Genomic DNA, 24,539 nt, shown 5'->3' with positions numbered 1-24,539 from the left:
ATGTTTTTATAATGTACATCCTGGTATGCATATTGTTATCCGTATTTCAAATTATTTACTTGATATATATCATTAGGAGTCAGATTCCCGATCAAAAGGCATGCATATTTTTGAAGGCTCGTGACTCTTATGGTCAGTTGGCCCCCTAGAAAAGTGCCCGTGTTCAGTACCGGCTTCAGCATGAGTGGGGGGGCTGAGATTATTGTGGGGGCTGGTTGCAGGGTCTGGCGAGTTCGGTTTGTATTGGCTCCCTGCTTGCTTTGTTGAAGTAGTCCTCTGGAAGACTTGCAGACTAATGCCCTCATTTCGATCTCTTTCTCAGGAGGAGGCGACATGGCAAGAGCAGGAAGCGCCTCTGCGAGACACTCCCACTGAAAGTTCTTGCGCAGTGGCCGCCATTGGCACCCTGGAAGGCAGCCCCCCAGGTATCTCCACCTCCTTCTTTAGGAAGGCGCTGGGCTGGCCCCTCAGGCTGCCGAGGGACCTGTGTAACTGGATGCAGGGACTCCTGCAAGCCGTTGGCCTCCATATCAGGGACAATGCTTACAACTACTGCTACATGTACGAGCTCCTGAGCCTGGGGCTGCCACTTCTCTGGGCCTTCTCTGAGGTCCTGGCAGCCATGTACAGGGAATCTGAGGGCTCCCTCGAGAGCATCTGCAACTGGGTGCTCAGGTGCTTCCCCGTCAAGCTCCGCTGACATGCCTGGCTGCCCCAAAGTGCCTTCACATTTCCAGGGAGGCTTCAGATGGCAGTGCATTTGCAGTTTGCTCAGGCTCTGGCCAGGAAGCCTAGCATTCTCTAAGCAATTAGCTCAAAGCCAAAGAGTTTCACATGGGCCACCTCTGCCTGGCCTTATCAGGGTGAACATCTACTCATGGTGCTAGGGCCAAGGATGATATGAAGGATCTTTTCTGTAGCTTTGTACTTATATATATATATACACACACACCAAAGTGAGCCATACTTCTGGGTTTACATTTCAATTTTTTAAATTTTAATAAGCCTAGAGAAAGCATTTTTTTCTATGAGTGTCAATTTTTCTTAACATGGGTTTGAAGCTTATAACCAGTTTTATAAACCCCTTGAACATCGCAGTGAGTTGTCAGAGCCACTGCCTGCAAAGTGGATGATTTAAGATTTTACACATATGAAAGTGAGTGTGCCATCTCCTGACCAGTGCCTTTTGACTTAGGTACCCAGATGCCACTTGTCAGCAGCAGGATACTTTTTACAACACGAAAGCATAATTATTTTAGAAGAAAAGAGTAGAAGGGCAGAATAGAATTCAACTTACAAAAGCAGGGAGTAGTGTGTGTTTGATTGTTGTCTGTCCCCTTGCGGGGAGGACTGTTTTGCTCCCTTGTTTTGATGTTAAATAGTAGCTTGAAGGCTACCAACTCACAGCCAAACAATGAAGAACCATGGGGTTTCAACAGATTCTACAAACATGCATTTTCCCTTTCCACTGATGGGCACTGCAGTGAAAGCCCACTGGCATTGACCATGGAGCTGATGCAGTGCTGAAGATGAGCTCTTTTAGCTGATGGCATTTTAGCCCCTGTGGCTCCCAGCAGATCCCCCAGCCCAGGCTACAGGCTGAGCCAAGGCCTTGCAGGGTCCATATTGGTCAGGCCGAGTGGAGTGGAAGACTTCGCCCACTCATGTGGTGTCCTTTGAGACTGAGGGGTTTGTTAGCACATCAGGCTATTGCTGGGAAGCGTGGCCTGCCCAGTGAGCGTTGCCTGTGGACATCCTGACGGCTTAGCTGCTCCGCTGCCATGCATATGTGATCAAAACAGAAACCATTTTCACAATGCCCTGGGAAAGGAATGGGTCTGACCTCCAGGAGAAGCTCTACTGTATCTTGACTGGCAGGGAAGGCTGGGAGTGGAAGCTGTTTTTGGACTGATCCAAAGGAAATATGCCTTAGTAAGGGTTAAAATGGGCATGCAGGCCCACCTACATTCTTCACTCTGGGTATCTAGAAGAGTCCTCAGCTCTCCCTACTCCACGCTGCCTAGACATACACAGTTGCAGGGTCTGGCTGAACAATCAAGGGGCTGCCAGAGAAAGGCCATCTATGGGGCTCAGTGTATCTGGAGTTGCTGGGCCCAAGATAGCTCTGTGCAGTTATCACTAGAGATGCCTCTGGATTAACTAAGAGGTGTGCTTGGGTGCGGGTGAGGAGCCAGAACCTTTGAGAGCTTTGAGATGACGGTTTCTGTGGGGCGGGAAGAAAGGAGGAGGTGCATTTCTACAAACACTTCCCTGAAATCCTTGGGAAAAACAGAGGCACGGCCATGGCCAACTCTGTGGGAACTGGCGCCTCTGTCCTTGTTGGCACTGTTCTCAGTCCGATGACTTGCATTGTGTTTTCTCCAATTTTTGCTGGGATTTTAGTGTTCAGCATGGGGGGAGGAACCATTGATTCCTTTTGTTTGAGTACAGAAAGTAAATTCTCGAGGTCATGATGTGAATGACCAGGTTATTGTGATTATCTTCAGCTCAGGATAGGCTGAGATGCTTTGTGGAGTGTTCCATGAAGCCAGAGTCAGAATCTCTAAGACTGTCATGTACAGCCATAAGGAGACTGGTTTGAATTACTGTGGTGAGACAGGGTGTGCCTGTCGGAAATCTGAGATGTTTGTATGCTCTGAGATGTTGAACCTTTCTGGTGGGCAGCACCAACACCCAGGGGTGGACCCCAGAGGGTGAATGCCTCTAGGCCTCCACAACATGTTCAAGAATGAATAGGAGACGCTAGAGTAAAATGCGGGCCAAGAGGATATCAGGGAGCAAGATGCAAACTGTGTGCATCCTCTCTTGTAAACAAGTAGCTGGTCACAACCAGAAAGGTTCATCTCGTCTAAGCAAACAGTGACTCTTTCAGAGGAAATTTCCCTCTTTCAATAGTTGCCTTATTTTCAACTCCAGTGCCTTCTCGTGATGTTAATCATTTCCTTTTTTCCCCACACTAAGTTCTCTTTTCTATGTTTCTCTCTCTCTCCAATCTTACACCATGGCCATCAGTTCATTTCAGCCTTCCAGTGCTACACCCACTTCTTGGCTGACACACTTCTGCTCTAAGGTGACTGGTTTTCTTGCCAATTTTCAAAGAGTGGTACTAACCCCCAACCCGCTTTCCGCACCCCGTCCTCCCAGCCAGCGGTACTGGTTGTGCTAACTGTGAGTGTCTTGCATGCTAATGGACTCGTACGGTGGCATGGTTGGCTAACAGCATGAGGGAGTGTCCAGCTTGAGACCCATGTCTGTGTTCATTTCCCATGGAGCCGGCAGCCTGGTCTACCCCAAGTGCATGCCCCGCCTCTCCTCTCTCCCTTGGGCCTGCCTGTGTGCATGCTTCTCCAGTTGCACCTGCGAAACCACCTACTTTCTTGGGAGGGTCGACCTTGATCATAAGACAGTACCATGAGGGGGCCTCTGTCACCTTTGAAAAGAACACCTATCGAGCAGCCTCAAAAAGCTCATACATATCAGCCCCTTGTTAAACTGGCTTTAATGTAAAGATTGTTAATGTCATTGATCAAAACCATAGGTGATTCTTTGGAGGGATTTAGAAAACATAATTACTCTCAGGCCTCATCCCAAGCTTGACCCATGCTCTGTAGGTTGAACACATAATCACAAGTATTCTAGCAAATCCTGCCTTGGTTGCAGCCTGCACTGTAGATGCAAGGGTTTTGCTGTGGTTCTTCTTATGTCCCTTGGCTCATAAAGCCCCAGATGATGCCAGAGCTTCAATTAGAGCCAGCATCATCCCAGGCAGGGATATCTTTGAGAAACGACTCAGTTCAGCCCCAGGCCCCTGTGACTCTGCTTAAAGCACACATTTCTGCTGACTCTTGTACCTGGGGCAGCAGGATAATCACCAACGTGCTCTTAATGAGAAAAAACACACCAAGCACAGTGGAGCGGTCCTAGGCAACCCTCGCCGGTCTCAGGCTGTGGTGGGCGTCTGTCCTGCATGTGGTCCAGACCACCCTGACTCCTGGGCCTGCCTGCTTGGCCCTGCATGCTGCACGCTCACTGCGCTTGTGCAGATCCTAGCCAGTACGAAGTCGTTGCTCTTGTCTTATCTTCTCTTACAGAGTCTCCCTCCCTTTATAGAATGTCAACCAAAGAGTGCCCTCCTCCCCTCTCAGCCTCCTCTTTAGCTAGCCTCCCCATCTCATCACAACGCATGTCTGTGACCTTTGGTAATCATTTACAGTGCCACATGGAACCCTGTATTTTGCACACAGCAAAACAAACAATGTTTAGCTTTATTTATGGTATTTGATGCTGTAAATGGAAATAAATATTGTTCTTTATAAAGCTTATTGTTTCCTCTCTTCTTTGCCGTGGAAGCTTCTAAAACCTCACACACACGGATTGGTGTAGGGGGTTCATTTTCCCTAAACTGCTGGCGGGACTTGCACTTGAGGTGACACAGGACTCTCTGGGGCTGCGCTGGGCACTCTGAAAGGAAATATTACCCAGGGGTAATATTTGGAAACTGTCATCAATGCTCCTGGGCCAGGCTTTGGGGTCTCTTTCTTGAACACTCATTGTACTTTGCTGTTCTAGATGCTGGGCATACTGAGTGAGGGTCAGTGTCCCCTCAGCGATTAGAAACAGACTGTACTGACAGCTGTCTACACCCATTTCCACCGCACACCCAAGCTTGGCTCTACAGGAGAGCTTTCCCTATGAACCTTACACTAATTTAGGCTCCTATTTAGCAAAGGTTGGTCTTGAACACTTCATGCTGGTCCACAGCTGAGTGGCAAGTGGAAGGTAAGGAGGAAGGACTGGGCATCAGTCTCAGGATGGCAATGAAGTTGGCAGTGTGCTCATCGGATGGACAGCCACTGCCATCCTAAGAGACCTCTCCTGTCCCAAAGGCTCAGGGCATTCAGTGCCTATGGTGGGAGGCCCTGCCCTAGTGCCACCCTAAGTAGAACACTCATGGCAGGCCCTGGGCAACTCCAGGCTGTGTTTAAGGGAAAGATTTGGAGCCTCACTTGGCTAGCCTGGGCAGTGCCAAAGTCATCTGGTCCTCAGCCTCCCCTGGGTGAGATGCCTGCCATTTCCTGGCTGGGTGTAGCTGGGCTTCTGACACTGGTATGAAAAGTCACCTGTGGACTTTATGAGGTCCCTGGCACCTCCAGATGGGTGTGCCTGAGGATCTGGTCTCTGATGCCTGGATCTACCTTCAGAGCTGCCTCAGGTCATGACGAAGGATTCTGTACTCTTACCCGGGTGACGTATTCCCACTTCCATTCAAGGAGGGATATTAGGGACTATAAGTCAGGTGCTGAGCTGTGCAAGTGACTCATTCCTTTATGCATTCATTGATTCAGCAAACGTTTATCCTAGGCCTATTCTAAGCCCTAGATACACAGCGAACCATGCAAAGTCCCCACACCTCCTTGCACCTTAGAGATGTGGCTCAGTATTGCTGTACTGGATGAGATCTGTTCTATTTTACTGCATGTGCTTATTTGTTTGTTCAACTAGGTGGTATTTCCTGAGCATCTACAATGCGCTAGGAATACAGCAGGGAGTAAAGCAGACAAAAATCCTCACTTTATTGTCAAAGCGTGACACCCCAAGAGGTGCTTCACCAACAAAGGGGTCCATAGTCACGACATCCGAGGGATATTTCATACCGATCTTGCCAGTCCTCCCAAGCCCTGGAAACTCACAAGATTCATTTGCCTGTCAAGTCTCTGCGGCATCCTCGTAGAGAAGTTTAATCAACTTTGTGAAAGTCAGCTGTCCCGTATTTATTTGAACATTTTGTTTTGGTTTTGGTTTGGTTTTTTTGAATATTGCATTCTACATACATAGTTTTGGTAGACTAGTCTCTAATTCAGAGATATTGGATTAAAGACTTAAAATTTCAGAGGTAAAACCATAGAATTAAATATTAAATGAAATTAAATATTGATTAGATATGGGGTGACAACTTTCTAAGCATAAATCCTCTAATAGGAAGAACACATAGGAAAAACATGGCACAAATCTGATTATATACATTTTTAAAACTTAATGTAGAATAATAAAATATTAAATAGACCATTAGACTAGGGAAAAATATGAACTAAATGTAATAACAAAGAAGTTCATTGCATGGTATTTTCAAAATTCATGTAAAACAGATGTTCCTGGGCACCCCTCACAGTGTAAATGATCAGTTAATATTTGTTGATTAAAGAGTCCATGATAAATAGGCAAAGGCTATGAATAGGCAGTTTACACTTAAGCAAATTTTAAAAGTAAACACTAAAAAGAAAAAGCAAGTATTTACAAAAGTATTCCTACTTGGTTTTTAAAGGAAGTAAATTAATTATGGTGTACATGGGCCAGGTGCAGTAGCTCACACCTGTAATCCCAGCACTTTGGGAGGCTGAGGCGGGCAGATCACTTGAGGTCAGGAGTTCAAGACCAGCCTGACCAACATGACAAAACCCTGTCTCTACTAAAAAAAATTAGCTGGGCATGGTGGCACATGACTTTAATTCCAACTACTTGGTAGGCTGAGGCATGAGAATCGCTTAAACCCGGGAGGCAGAGGTTGCAGTGAGCTGAGATCATGCCACTGCACTCCAGCTTGGATGACAGAGTGAGACTCCATCTCAAAAAGAAAATAAAAATTATGGTGCATCTACTGAATTAGTAAAGAAAAAAGTAAAACTGACTGTAAGAAAAAAATATGAACTTCATCCCAAGTATTGAGTAAAAAGTAAACTGGGAGAATCTTTTCCTGGGAAGCATTGTGGCAACCCTGATTGAGATCCAGAAAAGGGCTCTGACCTCTTGGCCTAATAATTCTACTGCAGGGAATTTATCCTGAGGAAATAATCCAGCAGAAGAAATAAATCTCTGTGAAACTTGAATGTGTAAGTCAGTCAAGCAGAGTGGGTGGGCTGTTCCCCTTTATTTCTGTAAATGCATTCATTTTTACAACTTAAGAAAAAAAAAGGCTTAAGTAAGTAAAAGAAGTTACTACATCTTTTACTGCCTCCCACCCCCCAGCCAGCTGTTATATAGGGAACATTTTCTGTGTGCCAGGTACTGGGCCAAGAACTGTATGTGCAGAACTTCATTAGCTCTTCACCTCCTTGTGTCAGCCTTGAGGTCAGTACTGATGTTAAAGAAGCTCCTGATACTGAGGAGGCAGAGGCGAGTCTAGAGCCACATCATCCACTGTGAAGGGACTGAGTCCTACAACCCAGTCTAGGAGTCAGGTGCCTGCTCTAAGAGGAACCTCGGTGCATGATGAGGGTCTGGGCTCCACCAAAGACCAGGCTTTGCTTCCAGCACTTGGTACTGACTCAGTGGCATTGCGCAGGTCCCTTCTGTGAACTGGGGCTAAGGATGCCTCTAGCGTAGGGTTTTCCAAGGTGTTTGGCTCTCAGGACAGCAAGATCTCTTTGTCATGCTCTAAATAGCACTTTCCTGATTTTGCACAGCACAGAGAGCCTAGAGGAAAACTTTTCGAGCATTCTCTATTAACTGGGGCTCAGAACTCCTGAAAGGATACCTTCAGGTTAGAAACTAGACAGTGGTCCCAATTCACACTGGTGGCACCATGTTTTTCTCCAGGTTTCTGATTCCCCAGCCTTCTTAAAGGCAACAGCCACCTCCCTTCAGACACCCAGGCCTCAGCTCTGGAGCTCCCCTTCCCTGCCACCACCTGCCAGCAGACTTTGGTTTTGCCTTAGTGAGTGCAAAGAGGGGGCACAGGCTCTCACTTTGTGCCCAGCTGCCCGCTTAACATCCACACCTGATGTCTATTGCACACATCCAGCCCAAATGTCCACTCCAACTGCTGATTTCCCCAAAACAGGCTCCATCCTTAGCCTTCCCCATTTCTGGAGACTGTAATTCCCCTTTTCTTGTTGCTTGGCCCAAAGGCCCTGGAGTCATTCTTGACTCTTCTTTCTCTTGACCTCACACCAAATCTATTAGCAAATTTGAGGAACATCCAGAACCTGTCCATTCCTCACCACCTCTACACTAACCGACCTCCACCCACTGTCATCCAAGTTATTGCAGCCACCCCTCTGAGGGCCCCTTCTTCTCCCTTCACCCCTCAACATCCTCAACAAAACAGCTGGATTATCCTTTTATTTATTTTTATTTGTTTGTTTGTTTTGAAACAGTGTCTTACTCTGTCATCCAGGCTGGAGTGATCTTGGCTCACTGCAACCTTCACCTCCCGGATTCAAGTGATTCTCATGCCTCAGCCACCCGAGTAGCTGAGATGACAGGCACCTGCCACCACACCCAGCTAACTTTTGTATTTTTAGTAGAGACAGGGTTTTGCCATGTTGGCCAGGCTGTTTTCGAACTCCTGACCTCAAGTGATCCTCCCACCTCAGCTTCCCAAAGTGCTGGGATTACAGGTGTGAGCCACCGTGCCTGGCCTGGATGATCCTTTAGAATGTATGTTTCACTGCTGCTCAAAACTCCAGCAGCTCTCCAGCTCACTGCATGCAAATGCCAAAGGCATGATGGATTCGAAGGGCTCTGTGGGATCTGGCCCCTACTCTGACCTCCTCTTCTACTTTCCCTTACACACTCTGACCCAGCCACATTCTCTCTTAGAGCGTTTGTGCTGTCTGTTTCCTCTGCCAAGAACGCCCTTCCCTGGCATTCATATGGCTGAGTCTGTCCTTTATTCAAATTTGTCCATGTGTCCTCCAATACCCATAGTGAGGTCTATTTTTAGTCCTGAGACCTGCACTCCCTGGCAATCCTGCTCCCCCTTACCCTACTAGACAGTTTTTCCACTGCACACATTTATTGCCTTCAACATATTGTGTAATTCACTCCTTTATTATGTGTATTGCTTATTTATGTTCTCCAACCTTGCTGGAATGCAAGCTCCATGAGGGCAGGGGTCTTGGTTGCCTTTGAATGCTTTGTATAACCCGATAGAACCGTACTTAGCACGTAGTGGGTCCTCAAAAAATGTTTTTAGGATATATGCCCTCTGCCCTGGACCTCAGACTGCAGAACATGCAGCCATCTCAGGCTGGGGAAGATCTGGCTGGCATCCAGTGTGGCTCAGGAGGGAGACCAGGAGGAAGAGAAGCCTGACATTGTGTGTCCTGGCTGCCACTCCCAATTGTGAGAAGGAAGTTTTGATTTTGCTTCTGTGTTGCCTTCTGAGGGGCATCATCTTCATGTACAACTCTTGAGAGAGCTGGGTCTGCACAGAACCAGGTGGGCCTTGGACGCCTCCTCTCAGGGACAAGCCAAGGTTGGCAGCAGCCAAGGTTCCAGCAGCATCCCCTTTGGGGCATCAAGGCCCAGGCCACCGGCCTCACACACATCCTCTGTCCCCTGTTCACTGTGCCTTGCTCTGGGGTCTTGACACAGGAATCCAGGTGGCAGATGTGAGACAAGGGACGGGGTGGGGAACACTCCACCCACCATAACCTGGGCTGGAGGGTGCGGCCCCCATGGCAAGGCATGTGGGTGGCTCAGCATGGCTTTGATCCCCTGAGTCCAGTTATCCTCAAGTACCTATAACTGAGACCAAGAGAGGCTGCCTGCCCGCCCTCAGATAAACAGGCCAACTCTTCCATTTGTAGGAGTCTAGAAGTGCCAGATCAGATTTTCTCTTTTCCCACCCCAACCCACACCAGGCCCTGGCTGTGACTCCCTTGGGGACATGTGGCAGCAGGATGGGGATTGTATACTCAGTGCTGGGGTCTTGCTGCTGCTCTGGCTGGGATCTGAACAGGAGGGAAGGACGGTGGGCCCCAGGCTACTTCCGTTCCTGCTTTATAGGGTTGCTGCTGGGCTGCCTTCACAGAAACTTAGAGTTCTTCCTGCCCACCTCATTCAGAGGAACGTGGGTATAGGTCCTGGCTGTGCCCAAAGCTCGAGGCTCATAGCTGGCCAGACACAGTGCCTGTAGTGGTGGAAGAAGAGGGAAGAAAAGAGGCAGGGTCCAAGAAAAAGGCTCCAGATCTGCTGCCATTAGCAAAGAAATTCAGCTTCCCTGACACTCTGGAGGCTGCAGAGCTGTTGGGATGATACAACGTGTGCCCCTACCCCTCACCTCAAAGGAGGAGTCCTGGTGTCCAGAAGGAGCCATGGGCTGAGGGCTGGTGCCAGATTGCTGGCCGTCTGTGGCAGAATTTCCCTGTGTCTGGCCCAGTGTCCAGAATGAGGGCTTCATGGGAGGAGCAGCTCAGCTCTGCTGAGGGCCGTGGGGAAGGGGCTGAGGCTTGGCACTACCTGTCAAAGGTTGCATCTTCCTTCAGGTTTACATTTTAATTTATTGTTCCCTGCATGAAGGCTACTGCTAGGGCCAGCCAGGGTCCCTTGAATGATGCTATCCACCCTGGCTTGTGGGCAGTGGAGGGTGTGTCCGTGTGTATCTGCACACCTACACACACAGGCCAGGCCCACTCCTGGAAGGAATACAGCAAGGCAGGGCAGACATGCCCCAGGGCAGAGGGACCAGAGGCCCAGGATTGCCCATCAATTTGTTCACCCCCTGAAGATCCGTAGACGCCTATTCCCATGACTGCACTCTGAGGAGTCACTCTCAGAAGCCCCCATGAGGGCAGCCAGCCCATCTTAGCACCTGTGCCTTTTCTCTAAAGGGCCACACATTGAAAAGGACCTTGGCTCTGGCACTGACAAGTCTCCTTCCCAGAGCATTTGTGATATACCCTGGCAGTGGACAGAAGGACTGCCTGCCACAAGCATCTTCCTAGGACCCTCCTTCATCCCTCTGGGGGCTTGTAGTGTCCCCACTTACAAGAGGGCAAAGAGGCCGCTCTGCTCAGAATCCCGGGTATCTGCCTGTGTGTGCTCAGATGCCTTCCCCACCCTTCTCTGGCTGGGCTCTGTATTGAAAAGGCGTATCCCTTGCAAGCTGCATTTTCTAGCTCCCTTGCAACTGGCTTACTGTTAGTTTTGACCGCTGGATGCGCTGGTGTGGGGCTGGAGGGCAGGATCCAAGGGGAGGCCAGGGTGTCCCTCCTAGCTCCCTGCCTTGCAGCAGTGTTGTGGCCTCTGGGCTCCGGTGGCACCAGCTCTTCTCCTCGTCCCTCTGCTGTTGAGGGACAGTGGCCTGCTGTTGCTCCTCTCTGGGTTGCCTCATCATCCCTGTTAGGCTTTCAGCTCTTCCAGCACCGTTGCAGTTCATTTCCTGTCTGGACGCTTCTGTTGAACTCCCTGGCTTGGCCCTGTCTTCCTGACTGGATCCTGATCCTCTTAGTTTTGCTGCTTTCTTTCTCAACTTTTTTCTGCAGAGAGAACAGTGGACAGGGGCCAGAGATGGCTCTGGCCATTAGGAGCTATGTGACCTTAGACAAGTGTTATAACTCCTCCAAGACTTGGTTTCCTTTCCTGCAAAGTGGGGTTAATAGCAGCCCACAGGAGGCCTGTTGTGTTGTCATCTCCCTGGGTTCTGGGAGTGAGTGGAAGAGTCTCAGACTTGAGTGGAAAGCAGCAGCAATTTCACCAGCAGAACCAGGGAGCCCCGCGCCTCTCCATAACCCTGTGGCAGGGGCCTGGCCAGGAAAGGGCCTTGGGACCTGGCTGCTGGGAGCCGTGTGTGAGGACAGACATTTCCCCAGACCCTGCCTGGCTCTGCCTTTCCCAGGCTTGCAGGTAGGCCTTGGACCCGGAACTTAGGATTTTTGGAGTCTTATCTTTTGTCAGGGAGCAGGTATCTGGCCAGAGCTGAGATGAGGCTGAGGTGCTCAGTTCTGGGCAAAGCTGCTTCGTGCCACAGGCTGGCAACAGCTGTCCTGTGGGGTGCTGGATCCTTCTCCTCACCCATGACTCCTATGTACCTCCTCTCCTGTTACCCTCCAACCCCCATTAGAGTCCTTGATTCTCCAAATGAGCAAAGATGACTTCAGGCATTCTTAAAGAGCAGCCAGCCTCGGGGAGGCAGCAAGAGGTCTGATGGTGTGGGCATGAAGCACAGGTGAGCACACCTGGCTCTTCACCTGGGGCTGGCCACAAGTGCAGCTGCTCTGTGCCAAGCAGCCGGAGGCCCAGCTGCGGTGACAACCAGCACTGTGCACTCACTGGCTGGCCTGGTGGGCATTCACTCTTTTCCACTCATCCAGTGAGGATGCTAATACCATTCTCTTAGGGCTGTTGGGATGCTAGGGTGGATGAAGGCATGTGGGCACTCGATGAGTCAGTGTTACTGTCATTAGTATTATGTCCAGTATTTGTACTAGTACCGCTAGTATTACTACTGTTATACACACACAGATGGAGCTGTCTGGGAATGAAAAGAGATATCTGGAAGTAGCCACTTGACTGTAGGAATTTCTTCCTGGAGGTGGCACTGAACCCCATAAAACCCAGCAGTAGCCATGGCCTGAGTCTTAAACAGCAGAAGCAGGGGAGGAGTCTAGTCTCCTTTGGGGCTTTTTGCCTCCACACATTGGCAAAAGGGGGTTCAGAAGAAGTACCAGCTTCTTTTTTACCGAGTCTCTACCTCAACACCTCTCCCCCTACCCTGATGTCTGGGTTCACTGTGAGAGACACTGGCCCTAGCCATATGCTCTGAGAGGCCATCTGTCAGCTGTGCGCTCTACCTTCCTGGAGCCCAGGGAGCCAGGCTGAGCCCTGGTCTGTTCCATCCCTTCATGGAAGGAGGGAAGAGAAAAGCAGGATGCTGGGTGTTCCTCACAGGTTTGGTCTGGACTCTGAGGTGTGGTGGCTGTGGGTCTGGTACCTCTACAGCCTGGCATAGCTGAGCTTACCTCAGCCACCTGCAGCCGCCTCATCCCACTAGGCCACTCTGGACTCCACCACTCTCTCCCCTCATCCCCAAGCCCAACATAGCAGTGCCTTTAACCTAAAGCTGATGTTGCATGGAAGTCAGATCTCCCTCCCCTTCTGCCTCTTCCATGCCTCACTCTTACATGCTTTATCTTATCACGTAGATATTTGTGAACATGCCTTATTTCCCTTGTGAGACAGAAAGAGATCCTTGAAGGCAGGGACTGTGGTGGCAGGTTCATTCCCAAACCCCTAGCACAGGCCTGGATCTGAGGAGGACACAGCATCTATTGGATATACAAGCATCTGGGCACACAGCTCACAGGCACACAAGAAGCGAGGCATGGAGCTGGGTCTTTGCCACAGTCATTCTATGTAACAAGCCTCCCCAGTCTCAGTGGCATATGGCACCTATTTTCTTAGGAGTCTGTGGGTTGACTGGGTAGCTCTGCTTCAGGCTGTAGGTCTAAAGGGCGAGGGAGGCCCCAAGGGATTGACAGTGTTGACTCCAGGCTATAGCTTGGCCCCAGGTCTGTTCCATGTGCCCTCAATCAGGGACCCCTACTGAAGGGGCAGTGGCCACCCAGGACAAGTTCTTTTCATAGTAACCTAGCAGGAGCATGAGCGACAGCCAACTAGCAAGCCCACTTAAAGCCTCTGCTCACGTCCTGTCCACGGGTTGCCACAGGTCAAAGCAAGACTTGCCACCAAGCCTCACGTCCATGGGGCAGGGCTATACACCCCACCAACTACAACAGGAAGGACTGCAAAGTCACAGCATAGAGCGCAACTCTATTATAGGGAGGGAGTAAAGAACTGGGGGCGCTTTCCAGCCAAAACTCCCAGCACAAAGGTCCCGCGAAACACTGTCCATTCGTGGTTCTGTTGTGCTCACAGACACGCAGACTGAGCCCCGTCCTCTGACAGAATATATGACCATGTGCTGGTGTCTTAACCTCTCTATGCTTGAGTTTTCTCAGCAGGAAAATGGGGGTAATAACTGCTTTTCTGAGAGGATCAGGTGAGATTTAATAGACTTAATACATGTCAAATGCTCAAACAATTCTTGGTATATATTGAGCACCCAATAAAAGTAAGCTGCTACTGCTTTTATTATGACTAATGCTGCCACCACCACCACCATCGCCATGTCATTATTATTATTTGGTGAAGCATCCGATTATATTCCTCAAATGCCTTCCATCCCCAGTTACACTAATTTAGAAGTGTAGACACGTGCACACAGCAAACATCCATGCACACCAGGGGGGCTACAAGCTAGCAACCCACTTGCTCAGTCTGCTGCAGACATGTTTTATTTTGATCTGTCTGATATTTTAAGATGAGGATTTCACATGAAAATCAAAATTTCTTGGGTCATCTTCATAGGTGGTAAATATAGTTAGGGAAGAGATTGTATCTCCCAGAGAGAACACATGGGTAAAAAGATGAGAGGGCTCAGGTGGATGCATGGAGAACCCAGTTGTTTAAGGGTTGGCTGGAATACTGGATGGCTGAGATGGCCAGCCAGAGGGACAGGGAGAGAAGGTGTCCCTGGGAGCAGGGACCGGGCAGGTTCAAGGACCGTAGGAGGACCCCCAAAGTCCTGTGAATTGGACTTAGCAACAAGGAGGTCACTGTGGACTGTGCTGGGGGCAGTCTGGGAGTGGTGGAGGCACAGGCAGGATTATAGGAATAGGGGGTTCATAAAGAAGAGGAGAGAGAGAGAAGAGTGTAGCCAACCCTTCCAGGAAGCTTGGCTGGGAAGGAAGAAGAAAGAGTAGGCTGGGGGCTTGGGGTGAGGACTGGGATTAAAACGAGTTTTCTTAAGACAGGAGACTCAGCATATTTAAGTACAGACAGGAAAGATTCAGTAGACAAATGAGAACACAAGAATGACACTGTGGAGAGGGAGGAGGGAAGTGAGAGGGAGCCAAGTTCAGGTGAAGACTCCACCTTAGGGAGGAAAAATGACACCTCTTCTCTGGGCACTGTCCCTGGAGATGAGGTCACCCAGCTAGTTAGTGGCCAAGACAGAGCTGGGCACATTCGCTCATGAACTCATTCAGCAGACACTCACTGAAAGCCTATAGTTCACCAGGTACCACCCTAGCAACAAATGAAAGACAATAATTACTGCTTACATTCTAGTCATAGAAGAAAGAGACAATAAACAAAATGAAAAAGGAAATTGTATAGTTTATTGGAGGGTGAGATACGCTATGACTAAAAATCAAGGGGAGTGGACAGCACTGAGGGCATGGGCTGCCATTTTAAATAGGATGGTCAGGGCAGGTGACGTTCCACCAAGGACTTGAAGACAGCCAGTGAGTGAGGCCTGCATGGAAATATCTGGGGATTAACACCTTCCAGGCAGAAGCAAGAGCAGTGCAAGGGGTCTGAGAAGGGCATGTGCCCAGAGTGCTGGAGGAGCATCACGGAGGTGCCATGGTGAGGGCAGGGCAAGCCTGGGGCCAGTGCTAGGAGACAAGGTCACGGTACGCACTGGGGACAACATTATGTTGGACTTTGCAGGCCTCGGTAGAGCCTTCAGCTTTCACTCTGAGTGAATGAGGGGCCATTGGGGGATTTTAAGCAGAGGAGTGGCATGATCTCACTCAGGTTTTAATGGAGTCACCCTGGCTACTGTGTTGAGAATAGACTGTGGGGGTGGGGCACAGCAAGAGGGCAGGGACAGAGGCCAGGCAGAGGCAGTTTCTATGATCCAAGCAAAAGACAATGGTGGCCAGACCAGGGGTGGGAAGCAGAGAGGTGGTGAGAGGAGTCTGGATTCCTGACGTCTTTTGAAGGCAGACCCATCAGGATTTGCCGATGCCTTAAATGAAGAATGAAAGGACAAGAGCAGTCAAAGACGCTGGCAAGGTGTTGGCTGGAGCAACAGGAAGCTGAAGTTGCCATTTACTGAGAGGGGGAAGGCTGTAGGCAAGACACGTTGGGTGGGGGGAGAAGATGAAGAACTCCGTTTGGACTTGAGTTTGACGTGTCTATTAGACACCCAGATTGAGATGCAAGTGAGCAGTGGTCTATATAAGTCTAGAATCAGGAATGTCCAGGCTGGAGATAGAAATCTGGAGGTCATTGTTGTCTAGGGTTATTTAAAGCCATGAGACCAGATGAGGGCATCAAGAGCATGAGTGTAGACAGAGAAGAAAAGAGGTTCAGAGACTGAGTCCCGGGATCTTTCAGTGTTACGAGGTCAAGGGAAGAAGGTGGAGCCAGCAGAGGAAATAAATGAGATTGCCAGTGAACTAGGGGCTGGGGGTTGGGCAGGCCTTGCCATCCTAGAAGTGGAGAGAGCTGTTTCTAGGACGGAGTGACCAGCTGGGTCGAATGCTGCTGGTGTGTCAAATAGTCAAATAAGATGAGAACTGAGATGTTACCACTGGATTTAGCAACATGTTGGATGTTGCCATCTTGACAGCAGCAGTTCAGAGACTCGTTAGCCCAGAATGGCCCCTCTGAACATTTCAGAACCTTCCCTGTGGACTAAATGGGATAATCTGTGTCGCGCCCTACATGTGGGAGATGTGCCCTAAATGCCTGGGCATCTGGCGGGCTCAGGGGTGAGGGTTCCAGCAGTGGCACAGAGGACAAGAAGGTCAGCTTTGGAGTGTCTGAGTAGACCCCGGGCCTAGAGGGGTCCCGAGCCCCTGGAGGAGTCCTGCTGGGTCATTCATTTGCACCATCTCTCTAGACCCTGCTCTCCTCTCAGCAGATGAGCCCACCTCCCCCAAGAGGCCGAAGAGCATCTCTGAGCCACAACACAGTGATGTAGAAGGGGACGCCGCCTCTCCCTTGCCCTCCGAGTGGACCTCGGTGAGGATCAGCCCTGGGGAGGATGCAGCTGGACAGGATGTGCTGGCTGTGCGTGTCCTGGTCACCAGCGAGGACAGCAGGTATGCTCAGGTTGGAGGAAGGGAATCGCATTTGGGATTGGGTCTTCTCTCTACTCGCTTGCAGTGTGGCCTCTCTGTGCTTCCATTTCCTCATCTGTAAAATGGTGACAATCATGGTACCCATCTCAGAGGGAGTTGTAAGATTCACAGAATTCATCTGTAGTAAGTGTATAGAACAGTGCCCATACATCATAAGCACTGTAAGTGTTAGCAATTGTTATTTTCTCGGGAAGGGAAAGGGCCTGGCCCCATGCTCTTCCCAGGAGGCAGTGTCATGCTGACTGTAGTGAGGGGTGCAGAATGGGTGTCACCTGTCCCCAGGGCCTGCCCACTGCAAGATGGTGATGCATGGGGCTGGGCAGGCTAGGATGCAGAGTGGGGAACATGAGGAGTGAAGCCCTGGTACCTTAGGTGACTGTTTCTCAGAGTGCTGTCCTCATCACCTGCATCAGAATCACCTGGAGTGGTTATTAGCCATGCAGACTCCAGGACTCCTCCAGATTCACTGAATTCACTCAAGAGGTAAGTCAACAGCAGGTATTGGTTGCTTATTATTTACTAGACTCTGAGGAAATAGCAGTGGCCAACACAAGACAAGGTCCTTGCTTTCCCATGGCTTTCATCACATTGGGAGCCAGCTAGGAAGCAAGTAAGTAGTTAAACAAGAAAAGCATCACGTATGTGCCAGGTCAAGAAATAAAATAGACACATATGCTAGAGAGTGGCTGGTCAGCTGCCTTAGATTGGGTGGCCAGGAAAAGGCCTCTGTAGCAGTTATTGATGTCCACAATGATGCTGAGTGACAAACCAACCCCAAAGCGAGTGACTTAAACCAACTACCATCCATTACACCATGATTGTGTAAAAAAGTAGACCAGAGTAAGCCAAGCCTGACCAAGTAAGCTAGGTGCAGCTGGGCAGTTCTGGTCTTGGTGGGCTCACCTGGGTGTTTGGGCCAGTAGGGTTCTGCTCTGGAGCCTGAGTGTCAGCTGGGGTGACAGAGGGCTATTGGGCCATGGGTCTTTCATCCTCCAACCGGCAGCCCAGGCTTGTTTCCGTGGCCTTAAGAGAAAGAGGGGAACCACCCAAGATCTCCCGAGCCCCAGGCTTGACAATGCACAGTGCTTTTCCAGTTCCATCTGATTGGCTACAGCATGTCACAAGGCCTGAACAGATTCAACAAGTGGGGAATAGGCTTCTCTCTTTAGGGGAAGAGCTGCAAAGCCCCCATTGCAAAGGGGCATAGATCTAAGGGAAATGATTGCAACCATCTTTGCCGACAAATTTCCACAGCCTCCCTGAGGAGGTGACATTTAAGCTGAGAATTGGTTGGCAAGAAGAAACAACCATGGGAGAAGGGGAATGCAGGAAGTGACGACAGCTAGTGACAGGCCCCTGGGTGAGAGTGAGCGTGTCTCAGAGGTAAGAGAAGGTCGGTGTGGCAGGTACACCCTGAGTGGGAGAAGAATAAGAGATTACACCAGGAAGGAAGGCAGGAGCAAGGCTTATAAGACAAGGTAAGGAGTTTAAATTGTGTTCCAGGTATCCAGTCATGCATCACTTAATTAGCCAAGATGTGTTCTAAGAAACGTGTTATCAGGTGATTCTGTCATTGTGTGACCATCATAGAGGGCATTTATACAAACCTAGATGGGTGAGCTCACTCCACACCTGGGCTATACGGTATAACCTATTGCTCCCAGACTACAAACCTGTACACTGTGTTACTGTACTGAACGCTATCAGCAACTGTAACACAATGGTAAGTATTTGTGCATCTAAACATATATAAACATAGAAAAGGTACAGTAAAAATACAGTATAAAATATTAAAAATGGCTCACCTATATAGGGCACTTACTATAAATGGAGCTCACAGGACTGGAAGTTGCTCTGGGTGAGTGAGTGGGTGAGTGGTGAGTGAGTGTGAAGGCCTAGGACATCGCTGTACACCACTGTAGACTTTATCACACTGTGCACTTACGCTACCCTACATTTATTTGAAAAATATTTTTCTTTCTTCAATAATAAATTGGCTTACTGTAACTTTGTTACTTTCTAAACTTTTTAACTCTATTGTAGTAACACAGCTTAAAACACACACACACTGAATAGCTGGAAAAATATTTTCTTTCTTTATACCCTTATTCTATAAGCTTTTTTATTCCTTACTTCCTAACTGACTGGCAGCACTGTAGGTTTTAAACCAGCATCACTGCAAACACGTGAGTGATACCTTTCCCTACAATGTTAACAAGGGCTGATAGGAATTTTTCCGCTCCATTATAATTTTATGGGATCACCATCATATATGGGTTATATCGCTGACTAAAACATCATTATGAAAGACATGACTGTAATTCAAAGATGTTTTAAGTAGAAGAGTGACATCTCATTTACAGTTTTCACAGATCAGCAGGCCTTGCCTTGGGGAATGGATGAGGCAGGGCTGTGTGAGGATGAAGGCAGGAAGAGTAGGTGGGAGTCTGCAGCTCGGGGTCAGGATGGGAGCAGTGGAGATGGATTTGCTAATGGACTGAATGAGAGGGAAAGAGAATTTCAGGGTCCCGCCCAGAATTTTTCTAGAGTGACTGAACGGCTGGTAGGGTCATTTCTAAAGTTATCTTGAGGTGGGGAAGATTTCAGAGAAGGTGCAGGTTAGTGGAGAAAGTCAAGAGTTCTGTTTTGGACATGTTGGGTTTGAGATGCCGGTGTCTGTGTGGATGTCAGGTAAGTGGTCGAATATGTAAGTGTGAAGTTCTGGGAAGCACGGCTGGAGATGGTGATTTTAGAGGCTATTAAAGCCCAGGGCTCTGATGAACTGCTTCCAGAGTAAGAATATCTTCCTGTAGACAAAGAAGAGCTGCGCTCAGAAGAGAGCTCTGGGGCATTTGAACATTCAGTAGGCAAGTGGAGAAGGAGCTAGCAAAACCCACTGGGAACCAGGAGATGTCGGGTGGTGGAAGCCAAGAGAAGAAAGTGTCTCAAGAGGGAGGGTTTGGTTCTCTGCATCAGAGGCTGCTGGAGAGCCCAGTAGAATATGTATAGAGAAATGACCTTTGGACTTTCCAACAGGAGGCTCATTGTTAACTTGGACAAAGTGGCCTCAGTGGAGTAAAGGGGTAGGTGTGGCGGGAACATGCGGGGAAAGCAGGGGCTGTAGTTGTAGACTACTGGCTCTTCAAGTCTTGACCATGCAGACTCTGGAATGGGGCTTGGGAACATAGGCTTGAGCATCCCACAGGTGATTCATTCTGATCCCCAGAGAAGGGAAATGACCTGCCCTGGATCACACAGCCTTCAGAGTCTTCTAAGCCTCAACATAGGCAAGCCTGTTTCCATAATAACAGGCATAAACCTAACTCCAACTAGCTTCAGTAACAAAGGCAAATGCATTGGCTCGTGAGACTGGGAAGTCCAAGGGTGGTCCTCATTCAGGCAAGGCTGGAACCAGAGTCTCAAATAACCACTCTCCCTTCCTGCCTCTCTGCTGCTTTTACAGCCATTGGCAGAGAGGCTGTCTCCACACATGGAACTCGGCTACTGAGGGTCTCAGACCATATCCATAAATTCATATTCTCAGGTCAGGATCTCAAGGCAGGCCCCCAACTGCTACTCCCACATCACATACTTCCCTCTGGGAACAGTCGGTGAACAGGACTGGGGCACCATGACCAGCCAGGCTTGGGCACTCTGATGGCTAAGGGGTCTGCCATAGACACAGGTAGATGAGTGGCAGTGGCCTTGCGGAAGGAACCCTGCTAGATTTCCATGTACAGAGAGTGTGTGCATATATATAGTTTCACTAACACGTCACTGCTTGGCCGGTTTTGTACTTTCCCATCCCGGAACTGTGTGCTTGGACTGCCCCTCTCTCTAGGACACCCTGCCTCTACTTCTTTGCCACTTGAATTCCTACCAGTTATTAAAGGCCCATGTTAAATACTACTCACCCCTCACCCCCACCCACGTAGAATTTTCCATTCCCTTATCCATTCCATGGGGAAGAAAGCAGTATTTAAATGCCTGAAGTTTCGGGACCAAGTCCCTAATTATGAGCTTATCTGACCAGACAGACCTTGGGAGTCATGCTCTGGGACAGGTGCAAGTGAGCAGAGCAGGCTTTATTCAAACAGCTCCTCATGCATTGCTGGGCCCCTTCTGCTCTGAGCCAAGCCTGTATTGTTCTGCTCTGAGCCAAGCCTGTATTGTTCTGCTCTGACTGCCATAACAAAGCACCACAGATTAGGCGGCTTAAACAACAGAAATGTATTTTCTCACTGATTGGGAGGCTGGAAGTCTGAGATCAAGGTGTGGGCAGCTTTGGTTCCTACTGGAGGATTGGAGGAAAGGATCTGTTCCAGGCCTCTCTCTTTAACCTGTAGATGGCGTCTTTTCCTGTCTGCATAGTGCTTTCCTTCTGTGCATGTGTGTGTCCATATTTCCTTTTCTTAGAAAGATATCAGGTGTATGGGACAAGGGCCCAGCGTAATAGCCGCATTTTACCTTAATGACCTCCTTAAAGGCCTTATCTCTAGATGCAGTCACATCTGAAGGTACTTGGAGTTAGGACTTCAGCATATGAGTTTTCAGGAACACAATTCAACCCACAACAAAGTCTGCAGCTGGGCTGTGGGCACCCAGGACTAAGCCCAGGCCCTCCAAGTGTGCTGGAGGAGTGCTGGGCAGGACACAGTGTGGGTGTATTGGGGCGTGGGTTCTGGGGCCCCGACTCATCCACCCACTCCTTCCTCCTTCCAGCTCTGACACAGAGTCTGACTATGGTGGCGGCGAGGCCTCCCACACAGAGCCCTGTGAAGAGAAACCCCAGCGGCCAGAATCCCCGTGTCTACCGCACACCTCCCTGAGGGAGGCCCTGAGCAGGGCGGTCTCTCCACAGTGCCCTGAGGAGCCCCAAACTGTGCATGGTAAGCAGAGAGCCCACCGGGCTTGATTCTGGGACGCGGGGAGGGAACAGAGACCCCCACAGCTGAATTTCCATCATGGAGGACCAGGTGACAGGAGGCCTCGCCCTTAGGCTCCAAGGCAGTGGGACTAGGACCTCTGGGGAGTGGGACGCAAGTGGCAGTGAGGGGACTGGACCCAGGCCTGGTTTACCTCTCCATGAGAAGCTCTGGAATCCTAGTGGGGAAGATGTCACGGGGCCTGGCCGGCTGTGGTTGGTCACAGGCCGGCAGGGATCAGGGGCCCGCAGGTCCCTTTTGCCTGGAGTGATTTCTCTCCTGCCTCCTGTGTGGGCACCTCCTTAGGGGCCGCTCTGGCATCCCATATCCCCTGAGGGAAGGGAGCTGGGCCAGGCTGCTGTTGAACAACATGCGACCCTGGACAGCATCATCTCCCTGGGACCACCTGCACAGCACTGGGGCCATTAGTGGTGTTCGGAGCTTGTGGGTTGCACCCAAACTTCTTTTTTTTTTTTTTTTTTTTTTGAGGCGGAGTCTCGCTCTGTCGCCCAGGCTGGAGTGCAGTGGCCGGATCTCAGCTCACTGCAAGCTCCGCCTCCCGGGTTTACGCCATTCTCCTGCCTCAGCCTCCCGAGTAGCTGGGACTACAGGCGCCCGCCACGTCGCCCGGCTAGTTTTTGTATTTTTAGTAGAGACGGGGTTTCACCGTGTTAGCCAGGATGGTCTCGATCTCCTGACCTCGTGATCCGCCCGTCTCGGCCTCCCAAAGTGCTGGGATTACAGGCTTGAGCCACCGCGCCCGGCCGCACCCAAACTTCTACATAGTAATTAATGCACTTTTACTGCGTACCTGTAATAAGCCAGGACTTTTCCCATACGTGTGGCCCATTTCATCCCAGGATGACCCTGTGGGGTAAGTAGTACAAAGCCTGTTTCACAGGGGAGCAAACAGGCTGAGTGGTCTCCTGAAGTCTCAGCCCGTGCTGGTGACACCGTCCAGCCACCGCCACCCAAGCTCTGGCTTACTTAGAAGTAGCTGTCTTTAGCAGCCCAGCTTGTGTTTAATACAAAGTTGACCTGGAATTGAGTGTTTTGATTCAGTCAACAACTTGGGACCAAATCGTCTGATTTATGGGCAACTTCTGGACGAGCCTGGGAAGAAACAGGCTAACCTGACAGAAACTTGCTGCCCAGTGGCCCCACAGCCTTAGCCTGGGAGAGCAGGAGCTCAACTTGTCCTGCACCGCCACCTGGTGGTCAGGAGTAGAATTGCCATCTGGTCCGTGAAGTGTTCCCAGGAAAACGAGGGCTGGGGCAGAAAGAACTCATATAGATAATTTTAAATCCTGGAAATGTTGAATTTACTCTAGAAATGTTTAATTTATCCTCATTTTTAAAAAAGTGACACTTTTAAAAAAAGACAGATTATCATCCAAACACATTTGTTAAGTACCATTTGTGGGGCTGTGTAGAGAGGCTCAGCACTGGCACTGAATCGAGTTCTCTCCTGTGCCCAGCTGGGTCCGGCCCTACCTCTGGTTACTGCGTGGCCTTGGTGTACCTTTGCATCCTCCTGGGCTCCAGCTGCCCATTTCCAGATACGAAGTCGGCCTGCCTTTCATCCCTTCCCTCCATTTCCCCTCCAACTGCCAGAGGGTTTTAGGCAACTTACAAGAAAAACATAAACCAAATTGTACAACTATAAATGTGAAAGATCAAGCCTCAAAATCAGATCTAACAAAGCCAGTTTAGGAGGGATATACCCCAGAGAGGCAGACCATAATCCTAGACAGTTGCTCTAGTTGAATCATAAGATTGATTCTGAGTTTTCTGGCTTCCAGCGTTCAAAAGGAAACACAGAACATCATTATTCTCATTGTTTATGAGAAAAACATGTATTGGTTTGCAGCAGGTCTCTGAGCAGGCACAACTTCTCCTAATGCTTAACTCTGTTGACAGTTTCCAGCTCGTACTGAATACATGATATTGAGAAATGTGTTAGATTATGTCTTAACAGTTCCTCAGAAAATGCAGCCCTAGTATTCTTGAGGCTGTTTCTTATAGCATCCCTTGCTGGAAGGTGAGGGCATGACCAAAACAAACAAACAAAACAAAACAAAACAAAAACAAAGAAAAACCTGACTCAGCGATAGCAGTTTTCTTAGTGGGATGGGGTTGGGTTGAGAGACTAGTTGGGTTGCGTTGGGTAGTGAGATCAAAGCATTTTGTTTCTGGCAGTCCAGTTTAGCTCCAGAATAAAATATAGAGTAGATAAGTGGGTAGACTGTGTGACTCTCAAACAATTCTTTGTCAAGTTAGTCTTCATCAGTCGTTGTTTGATCATTGCTAGGTGAACCACATTGTACAGTTAAGCTCTAAGTGCTGTGCTTTGTGTTGCTGGTTATGGTAACCCTATCACTTTACCAAATAATGCAGGGTTGACCCCTTGTGTGGGTTTTATGGAGCTTCATTAACTACAATCCTCACCTGGATAAATGCCTCCAAGGTAGACCAAGGGAATGCCAGGCAAGACCAGGATATTGCTTTGAAAAGACTCCTGGTTGCAGTGTGGAGTTTTAAAAAAAAAAAGACTCCAGGTTGGTCCAGCCATGCTCATAGAAGCATTATTTCCATTAGCCAAAAGGGGGAAGCAAATCAAATGTTCAACAGACAAATGGATAAACAAAACACAGTATATCCATACAGCAAAATGTTATTCAGACTTTAAAAGGAAGGGACTCTGACATGTGCTACAACTTAGATGAACCTTCAAAGCATGCTACTCAGGGAAGTAAGCCAGTCACAAAAGGACAAACATCAGTTTGGGATGAGAGCAGAGTTCTGGAGATGGGTGGTGGTGAGGTGGTGATGGCTGCACAGCAGGGTAAGTGCACTTAATGTCACTGAAATCTAG

At 49.3% G+C, this 24,539-nt stretch overlaps 1 protein-coding gene across 23 annotated transcripts in view; it reads left to right on the top strand.

Annotated features, from left to right (window-relative positions):
• The window catches only part of LOC117080870 (F-actin-monooxygenase MICAL2), a 253,136-nt gene that overhangs the window by 148,496 nt on the left and 80,101 nt on the right, over positions 1–24,539 (top strand). For 8 of the 23 annotated variants that reach the window (XM_033206243.1, XM_033206258.1, XM_033206260.1 and 5 more), the window contains 2 exons: positions 323–425; positions 3,034–4,341. In XM_033206243.1, coding sequence (XP_033062134.1) covers positions 323–425; positions 3,034–3,074 — 144 coding nt within the window. In that variant the 3' untranslated portion in view covers positions 3,075–4,341. Of the gene's footprint in view, positions 1–322; positions 4,342–16,498; positions 16,701–21,461; positions 21,629–24,539 lie in introns of those variants that run through there. The other 15 variants (XM_033206238.1, XM_033206236.1, XM_033206235.1 and 12 more) reach the window with 4 other exon arrangements.

This window comes from Trachypithecus francoisi, unplaced genomic scaffold (assembly GCF_009764315.1).
Source record: "Trachypithecus francoisi isolate TF-2019V2 unplaced genomic scaffold, Tfra_2.0 Lachesis_group8, whole genome shotgun sequence".
Classification (NCBI taxonomy): Eukaryota; Metazoa; Chordata; class Mammalia; order Primates; family Cercopithecidae; genus Trachypithecus; species Trachypithecus francoisi.
This window is presented reverse-complemented; position numbering and strand designations above follow the sequence as displayed.